The 11021-nt window shown below is 39.1% G+C and overlaps 1 protein-coding gene across 24 annotated transcripts in view; it reads left to right on the top strand.

The window, feature by feature from the left end:
- Positions 1 to 11021, top strand: part of LOC109855526 (RNA-binding protein lark) — a 16018-nt gene that overhangs the window by 2494 nt on the left and 2503 nt on the right. For 2 of the 24 annotated variants that reach the window (XR_002250307.1, XM_020429889.1), the window contains exons 2-6: positions 532 to 689; positions 764 to 1309; positions 1473 to 1542; positions 1648 to 1747; positions 4848 to 4895. Coding sequence is in view for 12 of the 24 variants with exons in the window: in XM_020429889.1 (XP_020285478.1) it covers positions 546 to 689; positions 764 to 1309; positions 1473 to 1542; positions 1648 to 1747; positions 4848 to 4895 (908 nt within the window). In the remaining 12 variants the exon portion in view is untranslated. Of the gene's footprint in view, positions 1 to 531; positions 690 to 763; positions 1310 to 1472; positions 1748 to 2430; positions 2515 to 2878; positions 3510 to 4847; positions 4896 to 5712; positions 7965 to 8788; positions 8811 to 9459; positions 9970 to 10299; positions 10567 to 11021 lie in introns of those variants that run through there. The other 22 variants (XR_002250315.1, XM_020429896.1, XR_002250304.1 and 19 more) reach the window with 21 other exon arrangements.

Genomic DNA, 11021 nt, shown 5'->3' on the forward strand with positions numbered 1-11021 from the left:
GGAAGGGAAGCGTCTCTCCGGCAAACAATCGCGTTTTTTCTACTTTTTTTTTTTTTTTTTTTTTTTTTGTTTCCCCACTATAGTTCTCGAAAAGCGCCATCTCGTAGGGCGTAAGTCGTAGAACGGCGTAACAAACGCATGAAAATTTTATCGAAATAAAATTCTTGAGGAAGATTTTTTTTTTTTTTATCGCTTAGTTCGTTCTGGAAGAACTTTGTATATCGCTTCTCTCTCTATATGCGTCGATATTGTGTCGACTATGATAATTGTGCTCTAGCATCTTGGCGCTGTGTGGCGCTAGTTTCTAGATTAAAATGCATAAAAGCTTCTGTAGCGGCTTAAATATGATAATTATATGAATGTGCTAAGTAATCAAATAGCTGGCATGTGGATTAAATGAATATTGGAGATCCAACGGTAGCCGATAAAATAAACCGTAGATTCGCAAGCTTTGTGCTGAAATCAAATTTCAACGCGGTGAAAACAAGAGGTTTAAGTGCGTGTTTTTTGTTTTCTTTTTGTGACATTTAGGAAAACGCTGAAAAATGCCGGGTTTTAGCAGTGTTGGCACGTTCAAAATCTTCATTGGTAATTTAGCCGATAAGACCTCGAACGGAGACATCAAGCCGCTGTTTGAGAAGTATGGCAAAGTTGTGGAATGCGATGTGGTAAAGAATTATGGCTTTGTGGTGAGTAATCTTTTTTTTGAGTTAATTCATTGTCTCGAGCAAAATTACAAATGTTCTTTTCTTGTGATGCACAGCATATGGAAAATGAGGAAGCTGGAAGGAATGCGATTCAAAATCTGAATGGACACATGGTTCACGGACAGCCAATAAAGTGTGAAGCGGCAAAGAGTCGTAAGGGTCCCAATACTCCCACCACGAAAATCTTCGTCGGTAATCTTACAGATAACACAAAGGCGCCGCAAGTACGGGAACTGTTCGCCAAGTATGGCACGGTTGTCGAGTGTGACATCGTACGAAACTACGGTTTTGTTCACCTCGAGGCCGCGGGCGACGTTAACGAGGCTATCAAGGAGCTCAACGGACAGATCGTGGATGGACAGCCAATGAAAGTGCAGATTTCTACGAGCAGAGTGAGACAGAGGCCAGGAATGGGCGATCCGGAGCAATGCTATCGATGTGGACGAGGCGGTCACTGGTCTAAAGAATGTCCCAAGGGCGGAATGGGAGGCGGTCCCGACAGAAATGGATATAGGGACAGGATGTTCGGACGTGATCCTTATCCGCCGCCTCCACCACCACCGTTCCTTCGGGACAGGCTCATGGGTGGTGGCCGCTTTGGAGTAAGTTCGTTTTCTGCTTAATGAAAGTTGCACTTTTGTCTTATTACGAACTTACTGATCATCCGTTACACCAATGTTCTTGATAACAAGTAACGAGTAGGCAATCAATCATCTTCACGTGCTATTTCGCGTTATTAATCTTTCAAAATTTTGCTTGTTTCAGGACTATGAGAGCTACTACGACAGACGGGGCTTCGAGGACACCAGGGATCTTTACGAAAGGCGGTTTACTGGTATGACAGGGCCCGACATGGGAAATCCCATGTGTGGGCCTGACTATCCACCAATGTCAATGCCACCTGCAAGACGAGATCCAATGTCTCCTATGCCTCCTCTAGGTATGGGATCCATGCGTGACACTGGCTTCTCCCGTGGTAACGAGTACGGTATGTTCAGCCGCCGATCACCCCCTCCAAGTGGCAACAACGGCCGGTTCAGGTGAGTAGGTACTCTCGGCGTACCGACACTGCCCAATCGTCCGACTTAACATTGTGAACGTTCCAGGCTGGATTAACAGCTCATGCGAATTGGGGTTTCGGTGACTCGTCGACATGTTTTTTTAATTTTGTCGCATTACATTTTCTCTCTACTACACGTAGACTTCTCGATTTGTATCTCTTCCTCTTAAAACACACGTCTCCTTAATTTTTTTTTTTTTTATCCTACAGAATAGAGTGAATGTGCGTCGAGTCTCGATATGCTTGCGCGTGACCGCGAGATTCGACAATGTTCACACACATACACACACACACACGCCTCGACTTCATTGCAAAACAAATCTTTTGCCCTTTTCGCTCTTTTTTCGTTAACTGCATATTCTTTTTTACAATCTTCGGTTTGTATTCTCTTAATCTTTTTTGCTGTCGGATGTTTATAACGGGACTTCTCTCTATCTCTCTTTCTCGAGACAAATGTTACTTGCGCGACACAACGCATGATCGTTATATCGCCTATCTGCAATATTATTACTTTTTCACGTGTCACTCTTTGAAAACTTTTAAAATTGATAATTTCACAACACGTACAAGTGTCGACCCGACGCCCACATGAGTGCAGACTCCGTCGTAGTGAAATGTTAATTTGTATGACGCTTGGACGTTTCTGTACATTCTAAATTTCAGTGCACCTCAGGCGTACCATCTTTGTCCATGAACGCGGGCAACCCTAGAGAGACAGTCCCGGGTCAACGTTCAAGTTGTACAAGAGTAAGTCTTTTGACTCATTTTGTTAGCGAGTAGTCACGCCTCGTTCTTGTCGCTGCAAACAACAATGATATCCGCGTCAGACAAAACACAGCAGCCGCGCGCCTACGTCATTCACGTTGTGTCTTGCGTCGTCTGTGGTGGTCTCGAAATCTTATTTCTTTTTCTTTTTTTCTTTTTTTAATTTATTTTTTTTATTTTTTTTAAATTTTTTTTCTAACTTTTGTTGTGCCGGGTCTCGACTGACTGTGCCTTGAACATGTCGACTGCTCTTCTAGGGATGTCCTAGTTCATAGACTCTCTTGATCCATGGCATTAACTGCGAGATTGGCCTGTATGTCTCTCACTGAATCCTTTGTGTTTCAAGCGCTCCCTATTACGCACATCACATAGCCGGGAGTGGCGCGGAGGCCTGGGATGAAGAAACGTTCCTACAGAATGCGAACTAAATTTCTCTCGATCACTCTACCGCGAGCCAGGATGCGATCTGCAATTTTTAAAACGAAACTCGCGCACAAATGTAGATAGAGCAAAACAAAACAAAAAGAAACAGGACTGGCGCGATTTTGGAAAATGGCGCATTGAATCGATTGTCTTTGAAACGTTTCGTAAGTAGAAACCAGCTCTTCAGACGAATTGGACCAGTAAGTTTCGTAAGTTTGTTCTGCCTCACACGATATCTAATCTATAATAGTTCAAGACAATTGTTTCAGAGGCTTAGAAACATAAAGCTTCACGCAAGTAACATTCGATTCGATTAAAACAAATTCGATTTCACAACATATTTATCTTTTGTTACATACGAAGACATGTTTGTTAATTTGGAGCACTACTTGCGTATCCAACAATAAAGTGATTTTTAAAAAGTACAAACAAATCAAGATACAGTTTTACTTTTGTTTACAATGTGTTGCAAAAAATGTGATAAGATATATCAGTTCTTCAATTTATAATTCACACGTGTCGTCGAGTACCTGTTTCTTTTTCCTTTTTTTAGATTTTTTTTTTTTTTTTTTTGCTATCATGTAACTTCGTGTGATTGAAATTATGTCCAAATAGTTGTATGAAAATTAATATTTTGTTTAAATTGTGTTCTAAAATTGTATAAAAATCAATAATATTTTGTTTTGAACGTGACGCTTTTTGTCTAATTAAATATTTAAAAACAAATTGTGTTAAATTTTATAATTTTTGTAAATATATAAAACGTCCACAACGCCACAAACTGAAATCGTGTCAGAGAGAAAAAAAGTTTGTCGTTCGAGTTTCGTGGTTTTTTCAACGCAGATTATCGCAGATTTGGCCAAGTTAAAAATTCGCGAAAAGGGCAACGAAGTAATTTTCATTTCTGTTTGTTTGTTTGTTTGTTTTTTTTAATGTACATATATACATATATTTTTGTGTTTTCGAAATTACGATCCATAGTTCTTGAAGCTGACTTCTACTCACGAGGTTCAAAGCGTTTCATGTATGTAAATCCATTCGTAAATACGTTCAAATAGAAACCAGAATTGATTGAATATCTCTCCAGTTTTTCTCTAAATAATTGAATTTGTTGTTGCACGTTACCTCTCTCTCACTACCCTCGTTTTACCCCCCGTAAAATCCCAGCCTGGGCTGCAAATGACTTAATTTGTTGCAAATAATACATTCGTTGTTTTTTTGTTTTTCTTTTGGCGAAGCTATAAATTTGCAAGTCGCATGGGTTAAAAATCCAGTCTCTCTCTCTCTACCGCTGCCTGCCTCATATGACTAGTTTACATATCCCACATGTTCTCTTCACTGGCCGTTTCGTTTCCCATCGAATTGTTTGTCGATCGTTCAAAGTTGTACAGATAGCGATTTAATTGTTGCTTCGTGCACTGTTTCGTAGGTCCTTGTAGCTTTGAGCGTGTGCACGTATTAATGAAACATTTCTCTTGAAAGTGTGTCTTACGACGCAAACAAGACTTAATTTTCCTTCACGAACATGTCGAAAGTCCAGGTTGTTGTACGCACTACTATTGTACATGTGCGGTGTTGGTTGTCGACGCAAGAGTAAAGAGACAGGAAATCCTTGTGGAAAAGTTGACAGTGTAATCTGTTTTCTCCAGATTGGTTTGTCCTGAACTCTTTCGAAGTAGGCATGAAATACTTTCCGTCCCGATCCCAAAAAAAAAAAAACTCGACAGTCATATTAGGCGAGGCACGCGACTCTTGTTTCCTCTTTGCACGTGATTATGTATGTACAGGGACTAATTCACAAAGTTAAGCCTTGGACAAGGGAGCCAGTAAAATGGTATATGTTGATCTGATCTCAATAGTAGATTCGATTATTTATTATACCGCTGTTATAGTAGAGGCATGTACGAGGACTTCAGCCGAGATTCGTTTGAAGAGCGTAGGTAAGTAGAGTGAAGTGACACTGGGTCACGATACCGCCCGGATTTGAAATCCAATTCGCGATTTATTATTCAGTAAAATAAGCCGCCCTCTTCTTTATGTTACGATCATTTCTAAAGCAATGTCTTCAGTTTTGTTTTTTTCTTTTTTTTTTTTTCTGTTTTGGGTTTTTTGGTTTTTTTTTTTTTATTATTATTTTTCAAACACAAGTCAGTCGCTTCAGTTAACGTTGTCTTGCTTTGCTTTAACAACTCATCAGGAAGAATTTTTTGTATAAGATATATTTGTCACAATATGTACACTTGTTGAAAATCGCACCCTTGAAAAAAAAAACATTGCCTTTGTTTGTCAAAAGAACAAAGTTTATGTGATAATTAAGAAATACGATCTTTCATAAAGAAGAGTGCTCCGGAAGAGAACGAGTATTTTTTAGCGCGAAATATTTTTCTAGTATGGTTCGAGAACAAAAAAAAAAAAAAAAAAAGAACCGTTAGCGAGAAAAACGAGGTATTCTTCGAGTTGCTGATTCCCCTTTTCTCTCATTTTTTTAAATCTTTTTTCCTTGCTACGTATTAGTCACGATCGATCATATTCACTCTACGTACTGTTACACTCTACAATTTCTTTCTTCCGTTTTTAGATCTTATGTCACATAAATGTGTATATATATATATATAATATATATATGTATTATATATATCATAGCTTTAAATTTTTCAATTTGCTTTTTTTCATTTTTTTTTTTTTCTTTTCTTCTATTATCCGTGTTTTTTGTCCGTCGATCTCGTGTGACTGACGTGGCTTAATTTTGATTACCAGACCGGGATTACGAGGGCCATCGCCGTCGCGCCGGTTCGCACCATACTAAATCGTCGCGTCGGGCTCGGATCGGTCTCTGTGTCGGTCGTCGGTCCGTCGGGTCTGTCTGTCGCTAGCAGGAAGCCTCGGAAAACGAGATACAGTCTTGGCCGTCTTGCGAACTGCACGCGTGAAGATCTGCCGCCCGCTCTACGTGAAATATGTGCTACCCTGCGATCTGTTTATACGAGCCAAAAATCGGAGACAAAAATAATAATAATAATAATAATAGAGCGACACCAAAACGAAAATATACAGCCAAGCCACACAAGTAGCGGATACTCGCAGAAAAATTTACGAGAATTATCTCACGAAAAAATTTATCCCCCCTCCCCCCTGTTTTGCCCGTCCTCGACTCCTCGATCTTTCCGAGACTCTCTCGCTTAACCGATTTTCCCTCGATTTGTGTATACCTCTCGTTGTTTTTGAACCGTTATATATAAATCTCTTTCTCTCTCTCTCCCTCTCCCTTTATCTTCTCAACACCTTCTCTTAGATCACACACTCCTTCGTTCTCGTTTTACATTTGTACAAAGGATCAGAATTAGAGTTACCCTAAGAACTCGATGTGTAGTGTAGCTCCACCGCGAAGACTCCTCGATCCAGGTTCTCGAAACCAAAATTTGTTTTTTGGTTTTTTTTTTTTTTGGTTTGCGACAAAAAAAAACAAATTTTCACTTGATGGATCTCCTATTTTTCAAGTTCGCAAACAACTTTTCACTCGATTGAAGACGGATTTATCGACGTTCGACTTTTTAAATCGCAACTTTTTCGAAAAATGGATTGGTCGAATCGACGAGTGTTCCGGTGGAGAATTTATTCCGCGGCGACACGATCACTGTTTCCGTGACGATGACGCGTCATACCGTGTCTTCTCCCATCGTTTGTGCAGCGATGGAAGATCACGTGAGACTTGAAACGATCAATCTCGAAACATCTCGGGACCGTCTTCGTTCTCACCCATGGAGAACCGTGTGAAGAAGAGAAAAGGAAAGAGACAGTTTGTCGAAGTATTTCGAGAATGAATCGTTAAAAAAAGTCTCAGCGATCTTCCAGTCGCTGCCCAAAGTCTTTGCGCAACGCGATAGGGACTCGTGTCGCGCGCGTACGCGTCACATTTCGTCGCGAGAGACGTATCGAGAGACGAATTCTAACCGATTTATAGTGCGTAAGTAAGGCGTTCAAATATCGACAGATTGTTCATAAAGCTTGTTACCAATCATCATCCCTCCCGCCCCCCCCGCGTACGACGATTATTGCGTGGTTGTACTACACGTACAACTCGTGATTTTTAAATCTGTAGATCAGTCGAAGAACCGAGTTCTCTCTGTCGTCATTGTTTTGCTGTGCCGAATGAGTGTGAGATCTTCCGCCGGATCATAGCGCCCAAATCTTTATTATTGCCAGATTCTTATTACCGACGTATATAATTCGTCGTCTGGAATAAAAAATTTAAAAAAAAAAAAAAAAAAAAATGAAATGCGAGAATGAATTGTACCAGGGATGCGTCGCGGGATTTGTTCGCGTTCAGACGATTTTGTCCGCCTTCATGTGTATCTCGGTCGGAATTGTTCACCAGATCACTCCTTATCGGCGAAAACAAACCGCGACACGGTCTCTACCGTGAAGGGTAAAATTGAAAAAAAATTATGCGAAAAACTTGTAGTATCTTCTGAGCGAGAACTTTAGCTTTAATTTTCGAACGTACGATTGAAAAGAAGACGAAAAACAAATTGAGCGCAGATCGTATATATTTTCCGAGACGGTCGAATCTACTGTCGTTTGGATGAGCAATATCCTATTATTTTTTAAATAGATATTTTGTATAGAAAAAAACAAAACGTATAAATCTATATAGATTATTACTGAAGTTGCGGTTTCACATTTAGTAGACATTTAGTATATTCGCGAAAGAACGTAGGCGTCGTATTTGCAAGAAAACGTGCGAAATTTTTCTTTTTTCCCCTTTTCAAAATGTATAATGGGATTAATGCGGGTTCGACCGTTTAGAAAAATTTTCTCACTTCTTTCTCTCTCTCACACTCTCTCAGTAAAAAAAAGAAAAAAAAGAAAGAATTATAAATTCGACGTAGGACCCGGTAGGATGCGCCGATTCTGTATGGAAAAAAAACAAAAAAACAAAAAAAAAATCCAAGTGACCGAACATTTATGCTTAGCGTATATAGTACCGTAATCATTTTATTAACGTAGAATTAACTCTGACCTAAAACAGAAAAAAAAGACGGTGTTGTAATAATCGCAATTCCATTTTTTCAAGCGTAGATACTTGCTGTGTAAGTCCTTTTTTCTTCTTTCCTCTTTACGCCTTTTCTTTTTTTGTCGAGAACGAAAGTGTTTTCATTACATATACTATATAAATTATAATAATAATATGATGATGAATATGAGAAAAAAAATGTAATAATATCAATGACAATGTATTTGTGAAATTCACAAAAAAAAACCGACGTGTGTTACGTGTTTGATTGCATCACACCGCTCTCTTTGACTCTCTTTCGCGGCGTGTCCTTTCGCCTCAAGCAACGATCCCTCTTATACAAGAAAAAGCTCCCCATCCCGTCTCCTCTATCTCGCGCCACGAAAACAAAAAAAAAAAAAAGAACAAACTTCGATCCGGGTACGATCGGATGCGCGCTCTCTCTTCGCTGGCTTCCTGCGCGTTTCCGCTCCGCTCAACCAACAACACGCCAAAATATCTCGATTCGGAACGCGTAATGGCGCGCTCTCTCGCTCGTCTTTACAGCCACCGTTGTGCGCGCGCCTCGGACTCTCCGGAGTTCGATTGCCGATATATTCACAGGTAGAGTCTGCGATATTCTCCATCCTCCACCCTCCTCCCCCCTTCAAACGACCCTGATTATACCTTGTATCTTCTTGTTTAATCGATATGGTGCAATCTCTTTCGAAAGACAGTATTTGTATATCAAACTGTGTATCGTAGATCACTCTATTCCGGATTTTTAAATTTTCGATAAACTCCAACTGATTGTTATTATTTAATTTGTTTTTGTTTCAGATACTGATTCTCATAGAAGTTGCACTGTATCGTCGAAACCATATATCGGAACTTAAAATCATTCACAAAGTAACATTCATATATATATATATATATATATATGTATATGTATATTGTATATTTGGCACTCTTCAAAGAATTTTTATACAAATTACATTTAATTTACATGATTTCTCTCATTTCTCCACCGCCTTGTTCGTGTCGTATGTTAATTGAGCAGTGAACCAGCAGTAACGTCGCTGTCTCGATTTTCTTTCGGTTTTTCGACCGCAACAAATTTCTTTACTCGTTGGTTGTAACCTTTCTGTGTAATTGTCGAGTCTGTTTCTCTCTTCCTCTTTGTGTCTCGCAACGGCTTCACATTTCATTTTTAATTATTGCAAACAAACAGAGATTGCAACGCGTTAGTTTATAGTTTCACTTAAAGTTCTGATTTCGACGTTGCGGATACTTGATCCTCCGTGTTAGAAGAGGATCGCGTTTTTTTTTTTTTTATCCGCAACGTCGGAAACCTTTTTGAAATCGGCGAGATTATCGCGACCTTTGATTCGTGGTCTATTGTTTTTTTTTTCTCTCTCTCTCTGCGCTGTTTTACAATGTTAATGGCTGTAACAGCGAGATATTGTCATCTAACACCACACGTGATATTGTTCGTTGACTGATGTTTTCAGAACGATTGGCACTGCAGAACATAAGATGGTTACGCAAATAGCATGGAACTAGCGCGAAATATGTTGCTTCACATCATGCGCACACGGACGTGAAATTTATATAAACTTTTTAATATAAAAAAACACAGATCAGAGAATACATACAAATTACAGATAACGAATTCCAGATAAGAAGTTCTTTTTCCATTCCCTTTGCCTTGCCTCATCAGATAAGACTCCATTTTTTTTGTTTTTTTTTTTTTNTTTTTTTTGTACGTTTGACTCACGCGTGTTTTTTGCAAGTTTTTATTTTTCAACGAACTTCTCAGAAAACACGTACGAAAGAAACATCTCCCTTTCTAGCTGGCTCTCTCGAACTAGGCTGAGTTCGCTCGTCCGAAGTGATTTATGTCGTTTTAATTGAGATTGAAATTTTAATTGAGAAGAACAAAGAGACAAATCCGACTTCAGAAAATCCATGGAATCTGATATTGCGAGAGAGATGAAATTCTTTCTTTTTTTTCTTCTCAATTCTGAAGCTATCATTTTGTAAGTACTAGGGAGAATTTTTTGCCGTTCCCTTTCACCGCATTAATATCTTTGTATGGTAGTGCGGTTTGTTTGTTTGTTTTTTTTCTTTTTTTTTTTTCTGCATAAATCACTTGATTAAGCCAAAGTTACAAATGTTGCTGCTTTATAATACAAAGATAAAAAAAAAAAAAGAACTCGGAAAACGACTGTAAATAGACGACGAACTGAATGTAATATTTATTTTTGTTTATTGTGTTAATCTGTTCTCACACTCTCACACACTCTTTCTTTATTAGTATGTACATGATAATGCTTATTATTATGTGCCAGTCAAACTTGCAGAGTCGGAGATTGAATTCAAGTCTACAGAAATTGGATTTTGGCTGGAAATCGTCTTACCAATCGACCCCCGCAACAGAGGCAGGCAGAGGTGTCCGGCCGCATTCTGTGTAACTAAAGTATCCAGTTCGCTGTGCGAATCCTTCCAAAGTTACTTTAAGAGATTTACTGTACGAGCGACTCTGTCAGAATGACTTTGGAACCTGTAGAACGCCAGACACACTCGACCGCTCGATCATCTCTCCATACTGTAATATGGTGAGCAGACTCCTGTCCTGCTTAAAATACCTAATAGACTATTTCTCCGCGAAACAGCGGGAAAGACCGGCCTGAGCTGTGTTGTGTCCTGTGTAAAAAAAAAAAAAAAAAAAAAAGATTAGCGTGAATCTCTCTCATAACTCTGTCGCAAGAGTTGCGAGTTTGATCGGTGCATAAAGTGAGTGTGTCGATGCCCGTTAACTTTGGCTTTGTCGTTTATTTATTTATTTTTTTTTTTTTTTAACCAATTGCACGGAACATATTTCGCCGAACTCAGAAAATTCGAATAGCATGAATAGCGGAACATGTTTCGCCGTTGAGAATGTTAACGCACGAGATGTCTCAGAACCAAGGTACAATCTTGTTTACTTGAAGTCCGGATAACTAATTCACTTTGAAACTCGGGAAAGTCAAATCGAATTCTTGCACTTAAAAAAAAAAAAAAAAAAAAAAAA

The sequence above is a fragment of the Pseudomyrmex gracilis genome, unplaced genomic scaffold, assembly GCF_002006095.1.
Source record: "Pseudomyrmex gracilis isolate BER0280 unplaced genomic scaffold, ASM200609v1 scaffold_91, whole genome shotgun sequence".
Classification (NCBI taxonomy): domain Eukaryota; kingdom Metazoa; phylum Arthropoda; class Insecta; order Hymenoptera; family Formicidae; genus Pseudomyrmex; species Pseudomyrmex gracilis.